This window comes from Vigna umbellata, chromosome 2 (assembly GCF_029865625.1).
Source record: "Vigna umbellata cultivar VRB3 chromosome 2, Vumbellata_1.0, whole genome shotgun sequence".
In the NCBI taxonomy this organism is placed as follows: domain Eukaryota; kingdom Viridiplantae; phylum Streptophyta; class Magnoliopsida; order Fabales; family Fabaceae; genus Vigna; species Vigna umbellata.
In genome coordinates, this window is record NC_142166.1 from 44,203,959 (window position 1) to 44,218,806 (window position 14,848).

General features: G+C 33.4%; 1 protein-coding gene across 8 annotated transcripts; it reads right to left on the reverse strand.

Moving 5' to 3' along the window:
* Positions 1–1,008: 1,008 nt before the first annotated feature.
* On the reverse strand, positions 1,009–14,187 carry LOC124821803 (Putative serine esterase family protein). 8 transcript variants are annotated; one of them, XM_088106983.1, is made up of 18 exons: positions 14,131–14,187; positions 13,932–14,046; positions 13,439–13,492; positions 13,114–13,328; positions 12,918–13,003; positions 11,533–11,690; positions 9,134–9,198; positions 8,810–9,004; positions 8,598–8,652; positions 5,011–5,202; positions 4,774–4,907; positions 4,100–4,286; positions 3,916–3,975; positions 3,598–3,843; positions 2,500–2,758; positions 2,220–2,425; positions 1,982–2,032; positions 1,009–1,583 (listed from the first exon to the last, which is right to left on the reverse strand). In XM_088106983.1, exons 4-18 carry the CDS (start codon positions 13,215–13,217, stop codon positions 1,293–1,295), a joined length of 2,289 nt encoding a protein of 762 aa, XP_087963109.1. In that variant the 5' UTR covers positions 13,218–13,328; positions 13,439–13,492; positions 13,932–14,046; positions 14,131–14,187; the 3' UTR covers positions 1,009–1,292. The 8 variants fall into 8 exon arrangements, with proteins under 8 accessions (XP_087963109.1, XP_087963106.1, XP_047149714.2 ...); XM_088106980.1 differs by having other exon boundaries at positions 13,602–14,046; XM_047293758.2 differs by lacking the exon at positions 14,131–14,187 and having other exon boundaries at positions 1,982–2,029; positions 13,602–14,112.
* Positions 14,188–14,848: the final 661 nt, after the last annotated feature.

The window sequence follows — 14,848 nt, forward strand, 5'->3', positions numbered from 1 at the left end:
TCACTCTAACCTTTTCTCTGTCATCCCTACTGTAGTCCCAATTGAAAAAATCAGAAACACCCTACTGTCTCTGTCATCCCTACTGGAGTCTCAATTGAAAAAATCAGAAACACCCTACTGTAGCCCCAATTGAAAAAATCAGAAACACTTGCCATTAAACAATCTTACAAAAAAATGATTTTATAATGAGTTTTGATCTTATAATTTTTGTCTCATCTAATTTTATCCAATTTTCACAAGCATAAAGGAAAAACAATTTCTTACAAAAAATGATTTTATAATGAGTTTTTATTTTATAATTTTTGTCTTATCTAATTTTATCTAATTTTCACAAGCATAATGACATCAGAGGAATTGGTAATTGGCCTGCAAAAAATCAGAAACGCTCGTTGTTAAACAATTTCTTACAAAAAATGACTTTATAATGAGTTTTCATTTTATAATTTTTGTCGTATATAATTTTATCTAATTTTCACAAGCATAATTGACATCCGAAAGAATTGGTAATTGGCCTGGAGGGTTTTTTTTAGAGATGATGATTCAACATATGCAGATGATGAAATTAGAGAAATTAGTGAAGATGGTGAAATTGAAGAGATCTTGAATGAACCTTTGCCTGAAGGTGAATATGTCAATGACTCAACTCTTTACAAAGGCAAATTGTTTAAAGGCAAGTGTTTCTGATATTTTCAATTGGGACTATAGTAGGGATGACAGAGAAAAGGTTGGAGTGAGAGAGATGAAAGAGAAATGATTGAGAGGAATGAGAGAGGTGAGCAAGGGTTTGGGGGTTTCTTTTTTTTTTTTAAGTTTTGAGAATGAAAATTATTAAAATACCCTTAACCTTAAAACTTAGAATCCATGATATATAAGGGTATTTTTGTCTATTAAAATCCGGTACACATTGCTAAAATGTACCAACTGAAAAACAGGCGTACGCGCGTTAGCAAACCCCTATATATATATATATATATATATATATATATAACCCTTATCTTTTACAATGCATTGTCTAAAAATAATTACATAGATACAAGTTATGGATATATTTTAATCTTTTGAAGCATTTTTCTAATTTCTCTTAAAATATTCTTTAATAAAACTTGTAGTTATTAATGATCTACCGAACCAAATAATTACATCCCTTCCCTAAAGATATACAGCTATTTTTCAAATAAACATTTTGAGGGCAGAATATACACTCTTGGTTACTGAATCTAATACAAGGGTGAGTGGTTATGCCTGAAAACTTTATAAGTGAGTGCAGAGAAGGCAAAAATCAGGGCACACTGCTACCGAAAAAGATCTGGGAATGACCACATTATGAACTTTGCAAAAATGTCAGAATCCAGAAACTCAATATGCGCAGCTCTACCGATTATAGAGTCCAGATTCTTGCCTTGTGTAGATGGATCAAAGTTCACATCACAACGCATGAAGACTCGGTGTTGCGTGGAGTTGGCACGAATTTGGTCCAGGCAAGCATTCAACATCTCCATGAACAGTTTACTCTTCTTTGAAGTGTCTCGTGAAGCAGCTTGGCATGATTCAATTCTAGCAGAATGGTAAGGCACATAACCATCCTGAAAATGCCGTATCAGTTAACACCAAACCAAGAAAATTTAGTGAAAACAAACGTACCACAAGGAAAGAGAATGAAGCAACGAAAAACAGGGGAAAAGGTTAAGTGCGAAGGAAAATTTACTTCCTTCAGAATAATACATTACCACACTCTAGCTTCCACGCTAAAAAATCTTAGTACTAAGAAAATCAAGTTCATCTGTCAGTATACTGTAAAAAATTTACTTCATTATGTAACTTTACAGATCCACAAACAAAGACCAACTTTACAGACTTGTATTAAACTCATGAATGATAATGCCAATGCTAATGTATAACAACCCAATTTCTGAATTAGAGTGAGAATTGATAAAATTCCTAAATTTATTGCAAGATACAAGACAAGAAGAAAAGGTAATACCTGGGGGGAAGATAGCAGAATAATATTCCTAAAATGTTCCAAGGTTTTCTGCTGAAAAAAGGAGGGGGACGGGAGGAAAGAACTCTATCAGAACCTCATCAAATAAATAGTACCATAAAATATATAAATGACTCATGCAGTTTTTATTTTCAAGAATACATCCCACAATAAGTTATTCAAACAAACACGACTATGAGTTCATGTCTTTATCCCAATCATGGTAGGACACAGTGCCTACCTGACACAGTTTATAGAGAAATGTATTTTGGATATCAGGGTCATCCGTGAAAGTGAGTTGATGAATGCACTGTGTGCCTTTTAGCTTCTTCAAAAACCACAACCCAGAATTGAACAATGAGTTTGAACTATAAAGATAGCCCAAGTGTGGACCAGATACTGAAACATATGTATGTAGGTGACTTAGAAATGGCTCCATAATGCTATCTGCAAACACAGGACAAAACTTAGCACCAAATGTCAAACTGATGAATATCACTACTTCTACGATTATGAAGTACCTGCTAGCGCTGATCTTATAATGAGATTACCAATAGAATGTCCAACAAAACTTAGCCTAATATCTGTCAAACTCCCAAATCTTGATGCTTTGTCCATTTTGATTTTAAGAAATAAAATAACTTCCTTAGCTAGCCTATTTCCCATCTCTCTAAAGTCTCCAAATGTCTTTTCTTCATTAGCCTCTGACATCAGAAATTCTACTTTGGGATCTATCAAAAGCCACTGATTCCGGACTAGTCGTAAATCTAGATGATGCCCCTAAAATAATAAAATAAAACCTGTTAGAATAAGAAAACAGAAGATTTTCCAAGAGAATCAAAACATATTTCTTAAAATGTTATCTAATACAGCCCCTCAAGTAGTAAACACACAAAGATATGACAAAGAACACTAGCTTATCTAGCCAAAGAGCACAGGCAGAGTGAATTACAAAGCCTTCAATTAAGGGTATTAAAGTATGGTTAGTCGGGTTTATTAAAACTCAATATACACGTTACCGGACGGTATTGTTGCTTTTCTGAGAGTTCGTCATCACCAAGTAAATTTTACTTTTACTTTCAGAATCATCAACACAGATTGTTACAGTTCTCTATCAAACTCGAAAGGAATGAGCAAGATCAAACTAAGAAGAGGAAAGATCAACTAAGAACACACAGAAAGCACCAAACCACATCCATAAATAACTAATTCATGCTCAGATGTACCAAAGACAACACCGGAGCTCATCCATGGCTATTGCCTTCCTGAAAAAGATTAAAGAACAGAGTGCAGAACCTCGTTTTTCATTTTCTTAGTTTAAACTTAAACATAAAATCTTTGAACTCAAGACGAAAGATTGTGGAAATAAACTAATATGGTCTAATATCTTGTTAAAGAATTTTAAGCTTAGGTTTTAAGAAAAAGGAACTAGAGGATGATCCATTTTGACAATGCTACAAAGAGATCAACAGTATATGACTTGCCACTGACTCTAAAATAGGTAGATAAACCTAATCACTTTCAAGCCACCAACGTCCAAAAAAAAGAAACACCTAACAAACTCAAATCCTACATTAAAAATAGAAGGTATAGTTTGCACTAAAATCTACAAGACATGCCTGAAACCCATGCACAAAGACAACAATCTTCAACACACGATCATTACTTTGTTGTGCCGATTTCTTGCCTATACTATCATAAAGGTTAAGTGGAAAGCCATCACAATCCATATGCCCAATATGTCTCAGTAATGAATTTTCACTTGGAAAACGCCGCGGTACATTCAACACATGTTCAACAATAACAATTGGTGTACGCAAAGGATCTCCAAATATCTGCATGTCTTGAATTGAGCGGTTGTTAATCTGCAAAATAGTGATCAATATTTCATTATATGGGCCTTATGTAAATATCAAACATTCAAGTTGACAGATTACCCGCATTTGTTCAATGCTCTTTCGATGAAGTTCTGCACGTGTGGCTGCAATCTGAATAGGCTGTATGATTTATAAGATAAAAATGCTTTTGAGTCTATTGCATTGAAAATTGCTTACTTTCACAACTTTCCTGTTTTCAAAATTGCATGATACTCAAAATATGAAGGAAGACGCAAGCACTTACATCATCAGGTAACTTCCACAAACTGGCCACTCGTTTGGTGGCACGCTGGGAAGTCTCATCACCCTTACTGTTTGTATACTGATGAGGCATTTCTACCTTAGAATATAACATCCATATTGACCATTCAGTTCTCCGCTCCCTAATCCATGTCTCATGTAAAAATCCCATAATCTTTGTTTTGTTATCCCTAGTAAAATGTAAATATTAGCTTATTAAACGAGGAAAGATAAAGTTTAATGAATCATAAAACACATTTGAGTAAGAGCCAATGCAAAGCCCATAACTCGTAGTTCTCATTGGAATAATATCCAGCTATATTATACCTTTCAGCGTATGAAACCTGAATGTAGATTAAATTTTCCAAGTATTGATGCAAAGTTATCTTCTGAAACTAAATCTAGAAGTGATGCACAATTGAAGGAAACAAAGGTTCATAATACGGTTTATAATAAGCTATATAGACTCATGGTAGTTGAAAGGCAGTAAGAATAAGTAATAAATTTATTAGTCAAAGTATAAACCATGATTTAAATAGTATCAAAGTTGTTCAAATAATGAAGTTGGAAAAAGGGAAAACAAAGGGATACTTCAATCAGATTCAAATGCAGAATTTAAAATATCAGACATCGTTGTTGAATTGTTATGAATCCCATGATATAGGATAAGAGGCAAACCTGTGGTACTTTAAAAATGTTTTCCATAAATAGGACAATTGATCTCCCAGCGAATGAAAACAGTCCATCAGCTCATTCTGGGACAGGGAACAAAGTTTTTCAACATCCTCAAAATCTAGATCTTCATTTCCTCCCTGGACAATAGGACAAAAACTAAAAAAGAAGAACCTTAAAACAATATAAATACAAAAAAAAGGTATTACTCTGTAGTCTGTAGAGTGAAATAAAAGCAAGAACCTTACGACCATTTTGTGCCTTGCCTTGTCCTACAACTTCATTTGCTAATGGATTCTCTTGCTTCATATTACTCACTATTGACACAAAGTCTGAAAAATCTAAAGCTTCACTAATTGCTCTGCCAATTTTGTGTAGTTCTTCAAACAATATATCACGAGAAGCTGATAATACTTTAACAAGCACGGCAGAGCCCTGGTCATCCACACAACATTCAGTTAATGCTTGGAAGAAAAATATGAAAGATTAAAACATTCAGATAGTGGACTAATCTCTTGCTTGAGAAAGATATATGAGGTGGAAGTACATGATAATGTTTGATAATTTCCTTAACAAGTAGCAGTGGGGGAGATTTGTGTGGAAGATTCAGTTAAAGAAAATGTCTAAAGGCAAATAAAGTGATAGAATAGAGAAGCTTTGCATAGATAGAGGTATTGGTGGGATTGGCCATTCCTAAGTTGGAAGACTCTCTGATAAGTAATTTCTGTTTTTATTTGTTCATTTGTCACGTACCTAAGTACGAAACTTAACCAGAACAACCTCTCACACACTCACAACACGTAACAGAACAATGAACGAATGAATTTCTTTTATTGATGGTAATATCTGAATAAACAAAAGTAAACAAGGGTAATTGGGAGCATAACCTCCTTCAATTACTTGGGAGCATAACCACTCTCGCAGGAGCATAGCCGCCTGTCACAAGACTCAATAATCAAAAGCATGCCCTAAACAATAGCATCTAGTTTTATTTATATTAAATATTTCCCTAGAATATAATTCTATTTATTATAATTAACTTATACTGAATATTTCCCTAGAATATAATTTTATTTACTATAATTAACTTATACTGAATATTTCCCTAGGATATGGCCTTATTTACTATAATTAACTTATACTGAATATTTCCCTAGGATATGGCCTTATTTCCCGTCCATCCTAACTGTTAGTTACTCTTCAACCGATCGGTTCTAGCTCTTTACCGCCTTTCGTTCGGCTTGCTTCCCCTTGTATCCTACCGTTCGGCTCCAACTCTTCACCACCTTCCACCGTTCGGCTTGCTTCTCCCTGCCTTCTACTGTTCGGCTCCAGCTCTTCACCGCCTTCTCCCATTCGGCTTGCTTCCCTTTGCCTCCTACCGTTCGGCTCCCCTGCCTTCTATCCTATCACCCAGTATCCTATCATCATCTTTCTTGTATCATTCCAGAGTTTATTTTTGGTGTGTGGAGCTAGTCTTCGTATTAGAGTATATAAACTGAAAAACATTTTTTCATGGGCAAAATGTTTATTTCTTTTAGGCCATTGCTACCTGCATTCTCGTATATCTTTTTGGGCACCTGCCCGTTAAGTGTAAGACGAAAATGATCTTTCCAAATCATTACACTTTTTGAAAAAATGCAATCCGAAATATATTAAAAAGCTTCTGGATTACATGTTTTGTAAACATTATGAAAAAAATTATTTCAGAATAAGGATTATGAATAAGATTCCATAATGTATAATTCTGAATAAGGATTATGAATAAAACATTACATGTTTTAAATCGTGATTTTGACTACATTGTCTAAGAACTTCTTGATCTTGATAGTATTTTTCATCTTCTTTGATGTCTCCTCCTCAAAGAAATATCCAGGTATCATAACGAATACAAGTATTATAACGAACACAAAAGCGATATTGACGGGAGACTAACTCCAAAGATGTGGTACAAGGATAAGAATCAAAGCTTGAGTACCATGTTATTGGTGAAAACAATATAAAGAACGCAAGAAGTAACAATATAGAACATAGAAGGAAGAAAGAACACAGAAAGAGACTCAGAAAAAAAAATTGTTTAAACTGGACGAGTCTGATGGACAATTATAGGACTTGCAATCAACAGAAAATAAATGACAATGATTCACTTAGAAAAATGTGATAAGTACTCTAAGAATCACAAAATTATTGTATTTTAGTTTCTTACGTAGCCACCCGTATATACAAATGGAGTTGAAATATATCACAAACTTATCGTATTTTAGTTGAAAGAGATAGTCGACAAAAAAATAACTAACTCCTGACTAACCAATAGAAATAATAGAATTCATCCTAAGCTCGTTGGACGACTTCAACAAGCATATTAACAAGGTTCCAAAGCATAAAATCACAATACACTTTGAGATAGACCTAGATGAGATGGAATAAAGTACAAAACAAGAAATCCACTTCACAAAATCTATTGTATCCTAATGCTAGAAGGCTCCTCACCATACAAAGGTATGGGAGGGAGTCATTGTACATTATACAACCTTATCCTTGTATATGAAAGAAAACCTATTTTCAAATTCAAACCCATGATCAATTGGTTACCTAGGCACAACTTTACTGCTATACTAGTCCCCATAAAATATCTGAATGTGCTTGTACCAAAAAAAAGATAACAAGGAACAAAAAATATTCATGTCCATAGGTGAATACGTACACATAAGAAATGTCCCCGTTTTGTCTGTATACAATTGAGTGTAGTTAAGTCATCATAATTGTATAAAATTACCATGGTGAATGCCAAGTAGGTGCCAAAGTGCTTGAAGTCAAGTGTAGACTATTAGGGGCCATTAATATTTAAAAATGCTATCCAATATATACTGTTCATACACTTCTCAAATTCTTTGGGATCTTCTTGGCTACATCTTTAAATTGTGAAATTTTGTATCAATACAAGTGCAATAGCAAATTGATTATATAATTATAATGTTTTATTGTAAAATAAAACTAACTTAAAAAATGTTGATGCATTTATTATAAGTTACTATGTCTTTTTGTGTTGATATTGCATTTATTTTATATATGACATATCATCTAGGGATGGCAAAAATATTTTGGTCTATGAGTATCCGCGAATAAATTCCGTGACAGATTGTTGCTACGTGTGGATATTTATTACCCGCAGGTATTTTAATACTTATTTATAAATGGGTCAAGTGCGGGTATCATACTATTCATACCCGCGAATATCTATTATCTGCAAAAGATTAAAATTAAAATTTAATTTATATTTTATTAAGTTAAATTTAATTAAAATTAAAATTAATCTATATTTTATTAGGTTAAATTTAATTAAAATTATTTATATTTAATTTAATTTATATTATATTTTATATTTTTTTTGTAATTTTATTTAAAAAATTTATAAAGTGTCTTATTTTAAATATTCGTAGGTATCCACACATAGATGTGAGTTTTAAAATAACCACGGATATTTTGTAAACCGATATCGGACAGGTAACGGGACGAATAACAAGTAGACTTTTTCGTTGTGGGTCGCATAGAAAGTAGATGTTATCCGTGCCCCGCCCAACCTATTGTCATCCCTTATCATCCATATATGTCCTATAATTTTAGACATTATCATGTTCATGTACCAGTTCCATGCCATTATAGTGTTCATATCTATATCCATGCTTCTCATATAAGCAATAAAGCAAGCAAAGAGCTCAAAAATGAAATAATGCAAGAAAATGTTGGCAATTAATATTTTGCATGAAGTCAACTTGATCATCACTTTAGTGTGATTATAAAAAAAGAGACTCTAATGTCTTAGAACATACTTTATTCGAAGCGTCGCTGCTTTTATCTGCAATGACTTCAGTGTTGGCAGAATTGCTGTAATGGATCAAATGAAAAGGTTACTCTATATAATCCAAGATGCATAACAAAAAATTTGCAATCACAAGTGCTCAAAAATAAACTTTCGAACAGACAGATAATGCTAAACGAAAATTCTAGCAGATTCAAACCGAAAATAAGAACATTTACAAACCTTGGTAGCTTTGATGCAAATGAATGAGTGGCAACTTTTAGTATACTGGCATGTACACTTACGTCAACAAGCACCGCATGTAAAGCGTCAAAATGGACAGGACAATACGAATGCAATCCTATAAGAGCTTTAGGAGGTATTCGGAATTCATGGATAGCAGCAGAGGAAGCATCCAGAGGAAGGTCCAATTCGACACTGTAGATGACATACTCCCCATCAACAATCAACATGTCAGTTGCACCTAGTAGATATCAATAAAAAAAGAAACACACATGTGCCTATATGGCAGATTAGACCAATGAAGACACCACTTTTATGACTCACCCTTGCTCAGTCATGGGAGCGTATATAAGCTCAAATTTTAAAATAACAGCAGTTGTAGCTAAATCCTGCAAATATGAGCGACATAAAGCAGGTCAATTTGATAAGGATATTGAACTAGAGGAAAGAGAGTTATGTATAATGTAAAAGCTATGAGACTTTGTTTCACATAAAAGGTTGAGTAACCTTCGAGGTGGGATTTTATAGGTCCCCTTCTCAGACATATGCAAACTAGTTTTGTATATTTTTTTTTCCAGTACTCATTTAAGCTTCATTACACATGTGAAAAATAAGTATTGTAAACCTCAGTTTGACATTTAAGTACTAGCCAATAAGTTCCATATTCATTTCCCTAAGAATAAGTTCTGATACAAAGCTACATTTCAGTAAGTGTTACAATATCCTGACTTAACCCCTCTGCTTGTACTGTAAGTTACGTCAAATAACAGGATAGTAGTATTACTAATATAGGTCACTCACTGGCAATATAGATATTAACCATAATATCTTAACATAACCCTTATACAACAACAAATATTTTAAGGCTAATAACTCTAATGTCTAACTAATACTATTATCATCATTATTAATCCTTAAATAAACTAAATCGTAGTAAATACGTCATGGGTCTTTTTGTGGCTCACATGCGGCCAACATCAATACATACATGTGTATGTGGTTACACAATGCGCTGACATGTGTATAAACTAATTTATACAGAATTGATATGCCAACCCACATTGAGTAACCTAAAAGCCTCAATAATAGATAGGCTTAATACCTCTTTTTGTCCCTCTTTATAAGGGAAATGTTCAATTTCGTCCTACCTTTTTCAAAAAGTTCAATGTGGTCCCAAGTTGTGTAAAAAGTGTCCAATTTAATCCTTTTTGGTCACGGCGTTAAATATTTAACGATCCTGCTGACAGCGTGGACTGATGTGTGCAACGTGGCTTTTTTCCTTCGTAACGTGGCAGTTGACGTGGCAGTGGCAGTGAAAAATTCTGAGTTAGGGTTTGGGTATTTTCTCCCATCCTTACTTCTACAGTTTGGAGCCAATTGGATTCGAAGCTGTTACAGGGCACAAACAACGTTTGTTTTGTTTAGTTTGGGACTTTGTGTACCCTTTTGCGCCGGGTGGCATTGATATCCCCATGGTCAACCCCTTCGCTCCTGGGGCACCAAGCTTGGATGGACTTGGGTGTTCCAAGATTATTGTGTGTGTGGCTAGCGAGGATAAAATTAGGGATAGAGGGGTTTGGTACTTGGAGGGTGTGAGAAAGAGTGGGTGGCAAGGAAAACTGGAACTGTTTGAAGAGCAAGTGATGAAAACGGAGAGTGTAATTTTGTCGTCGAAGCCCCTGGTTGAAGAAGCATCAATGGAGAATCCTCCCACGGCCATTTTTTGCTGGCTCTGTTTTTCCTTTCTAAACACTGAAAACATGTATATTTTAATGTTAATTAAAATTAATGTTAATTAAAATTAATGTTAATTAAAATTAATGTTAATTAAAATTAATGTTAATTAAAATTAATGTTAATTAAAATTAATTAGGGGTTGTAAGAATTTTTATTTCCTGTTAACGTTAATTAAAAATAATTTGGGGTTGTTAATTTCTGTTGTAAGTGATAAATTTTAATTATTTCTCTGATTCTAAGTGAGAAATTTAATTAAACCAATTGAATCCTAATTACTCTAGTTAAACCCCAAATGCTGATTCATCTCAATACCCTAATCTGAAGAATTTTTTCCCCAATTTTGTTTGCCTTCCTCTTCTTCGCGGAAACCCCAACTTAAGGCGGCTTGGGAGTCTTGGAGCTCGTGCAAAAGGATTGCTAGGGGAGCAACTTTATTCTTCCCCATATATGTTTTCGGGTTCGGGGACAACCCCAGCCCTAGGGAAAACTCTCCTGCCGTGCAAGTAGCAGCGGGGTTCTCTTTGTTCTCCCTCTTTTCTCTGTTCGAGCTTGCCGTTGTAGGAGATCCTCATCCTCTCTGTTCTGGTTCGCGGGCGCAGTGGTCATGACCGTAGCATCTCTAGCGACTACGCAGCACAGGGGTTTCTGTTCTCGCATTTCTTTTGACACTGCCACTGCCACGTCAACTGCCACGTTACGAAGGAAAAAAGCCACGTTGCACACATCAGTCCACGCTGTCAGCAGGATCGTTAAATATTTAACGCCGTGACCAAAAAGGATTAAATTGGACACTTTTTACACAACTTGGGACCACATTGAACTTTTTGAAAAAGGTAGGACGAAATTGAACATTTCCCTTATAAAGAGGGACAAAAACAGGTATTAAGCCTAATAGATACTTGGCACTCAAGATACAATATCATTCCTAGAAGGTGTTCTTTCACTTTGTTACCCATGCAAAGAAAATAAATGATAGTGATCATTACCACCAAATTATTACGACGTAAGTTGAACACGATCATCAAATACAAATGAACATCCTGCCTAGCATATTTTATTCGAAAAGACTGCGTTGAGAAACTGTTATCTGTGTCATCAATCCTCCATACGCCATATATGCTGCTAGGATCCAGATCAGGAGGAACTGCATAACCGAAGGTTCTCTACCTCAGTATCACTTTTGCATATAAGAAAAGCTTATCCAATAGTTTTCATTCTAAAAAAATTCTATTATACACTACACACACACACGAGAGAGAGAGAGAGAGATAAAGGAGGGATCAAATCACTCCAAGAGCAACTTTTCATTTTAATCTTCATTTTCTTTTAATATAACATCTAATTTATTTCTTAAAATTATTAGATTACAAGAAATAAAGGGTGAGGATGAGGAGTAACTCTTTGAAAATTACTCTTCAAATAACATGATTCCTTCTTGTGTGTGTGTGTGTAAGGAGATTACTCTAAGAATAAATCTAACATCCTCACTCTTCACTTTTCTTATAAAAAGACTTTGTATGACTGTTACATTAAGAGAAAAATGAAAAGTAAAGATAAGGAGTAATTCTCTTAGAGTTAATTTAGGGTAACGTTATCCTTAAAGGAGAAATGCAAAGCTTTAATCTCTTCTTCCATTTCAAATTGTGAACAGTTGATCATGAGAAAAAACCCACAACAATTTACATTTCTGAAGTGATAGATAGATCAAAAGAGGTCATTCAAAATTCTTTCAAATGAAATAAAGAAGGTAGAGAAAAGTATTTCAAATCATAGGTAGAAAAGTAAAGAGAAACATTGATGATTTGCTTATTTTTATATTTGTATGATTCTTTTGGAGTTAAGGGAGTTGCTGACTTATTGTTATATACGTATGATTCTATTATGAGTTGTTGTTACCTATTCAATTCACTTAATGTATCATTATATAAAGTGTTTCTATTAACTTGTTAGTTATCAGTCATAGAGGAGCAAACTAGGAAGAATTTTACACATGACCATACAAAGTTTTATTTTTTAGATGTTTCTTACAAAGATTATTTAATTATGAACGGTGAGGATCATGCCTCGTTGCCCCTCCGTTCTACTTCATAGAGGACTAACATGGGCTGGGAGAGACCATCACTTGAGATTGAAATTCCTAATTACTCAATTTCAAATTAGTAACAAGCGACTATAATTTTGAAATTGGATTAAAGATTGTATAATTTTGGTCTGTTTGCAAATAAGTTAATGTTTAAAGAATCCTAATGCAATTTTTCCATAAATAAAGATAAAACAATTATAACGAACTATAATACCAATCAACAGTGGGTTAAATAAATGCTAAATTATAATAAATGTAGGTGGCTAACCAGTATATTCATTAAGTTACCTTCATATTGAACAACACTTGCTGGAATTCCGAAACATACGTTTTCACTGTCCTCCCATCTCACGGTAATCTTAATCTGATACCATCTATACAAAACAACACATGCATCGGTTTACCAGATTAGAAGTTTAAAAACAAAATTAGAAATCAGAAAATAAGAAAAGTAAAAAGAAAAAAAGGAATGTATACGCAATACCCCTGCTTAAAAAGGTCAAGGTTGTGAAACCTATGAAGATAGACGGCAATCTCCTGTACAGTCTCCAACGTTGCCTCCGACTTGACCTTCACAGAGGGTGGCATTAAATCAGGCGAACTCTACCGACTAGCTTCAATGTTACACACCGACAAAACTTCCTCCCCTGGTTGATGCATCATGCATATACCACAATAACCAACACAGACATCTTTCCCCTGTAGGTAATACTATCAATCATGATTAGCAGCCATTAGCAAATTCCTTTGCCCCTTTCAAACCTTCACACATCTCAAGCACACCCTGATTCTTAACCCATAAAACTCACCCGTTGATATGGACATTATGCGGAACACACAGGAGCAGGCCAGTGAAACTAAACCTGCAATGTAAATATAAATAATGGAACAACCAGAAGTGAGATTAAAATTTTACAAGTAATATGATCATATTAATATAATTTTAAATTAATATTTGATTTTCTAACTTACTGTCAAAAAATTCTCTCTCACGATTAATGCAACTCTTTCCCCGACTCAAATTAACGATTAAGGAAAAAGACAAAACAGAAAAGATTCCTTGTTGTCCTGGGATTTGATCCTTAGTATGCACTAAAAACTGATTAATTGATGGAGTAGCAGGGAAAAGAAAATTCAAGATTATGACATGAAACTGAAAAAAATGAAAGGAAACAGCGCCAATAGCTAACAAAGCAATGTTATTATGTATCCTCTCGATAATGACATAACAATGAACGGAAATGAAAAGGATAGAAAACAAAGATAAAGGGAATGGTATTCTAGGGTTCGTAATTGTCGCACAGTGTGGGAGGCTCAAATTATTATCAAATGAGGTTTGGAATGAACGGTTGACTGATCCTATCTCCAATTGGTCATCGTTCTTGTTGGTTGTGTGGAGTTGTGATGGTTCTTGATCCTGGAAAATGAAAATGAAGCGTTTAAACGTGAAATGTGAAATGTGAGTTCTTCATTAGGCAATGTCATTACAAACACAAATAACCTCTTTCTATTTTTCACAAGGCTTTGCACGTTGTTTGAATCCAACTCATGAAGAATCCTAATAAGCGATAAAATGGATTCATATTATAGTTATTAATTTAAGAATTCATTGACATGTCCGTTTTTTATTTACATACTTTTTTTTAATTAAAAAAATCAGATAATACGTAAATTCTCCATAATTTAATTTTCCAAAAATATTCATAACATTTCAAAAATTAACTTTTTATTTCTTTTATAAAACTAGTCCAATTGAAATTTTTAATTTACGAAAGCTGGTAATATTAGCCAAAGAAAGTTATGATTGAAATAATTGAAGTATATGTTTGATAAATAATTATACAATTAAACTTACGTGACATATAGTTTAAAATAATAAAAATTCTTCAAGAAAAAGAATCAAATACTAGTTATATATATATATATATATATATATATATATATATATATATATATATATATATATATATATATATATATATATATATATATATATATATATATATATATATATATATATATATATATATATATATATATATATATATATATATATATATATATAAAACTAAAAAATACAAAATTGTCCAAATGAAATATATGTACAAATAAATGTTTCAAATTCACATAAATGCATAAAAAAATTATATTTGCTGGTTTTAATTAAAACTAGCTTAACTGATTAAAGTATAATTTAAAATTAAGCTCTCATGGTTTTA

What these genes read in the sequence shown, in the direction of transcription:
- LOC124821803 (XM_088106983.1), bottom strand. Translation starts at nt 13,217, where the DNA reads ATGCCACCCTCTGTGAAGGTCAAGTCGGAGGCAACGTTGGAGACTGTA. An exon ending in TGTGGAAGTTACCTGATGAT is followed by an intron (nt 3,976 to 4,099) that starts GTAAGTGCTTGC and finishes TAAATCATACAG; the next exon opens with CCTATTCAGATTGCAGCCAC. An exon ending in TTCTCTATAAACTGTGTCAG is followed by an intron (nt 2,033 to 2,219) that starts GTAGGCACTGTG and finishes TCCTTTTTTCAG; the next exon opens with CAGAAAACCTTGGAACATTT.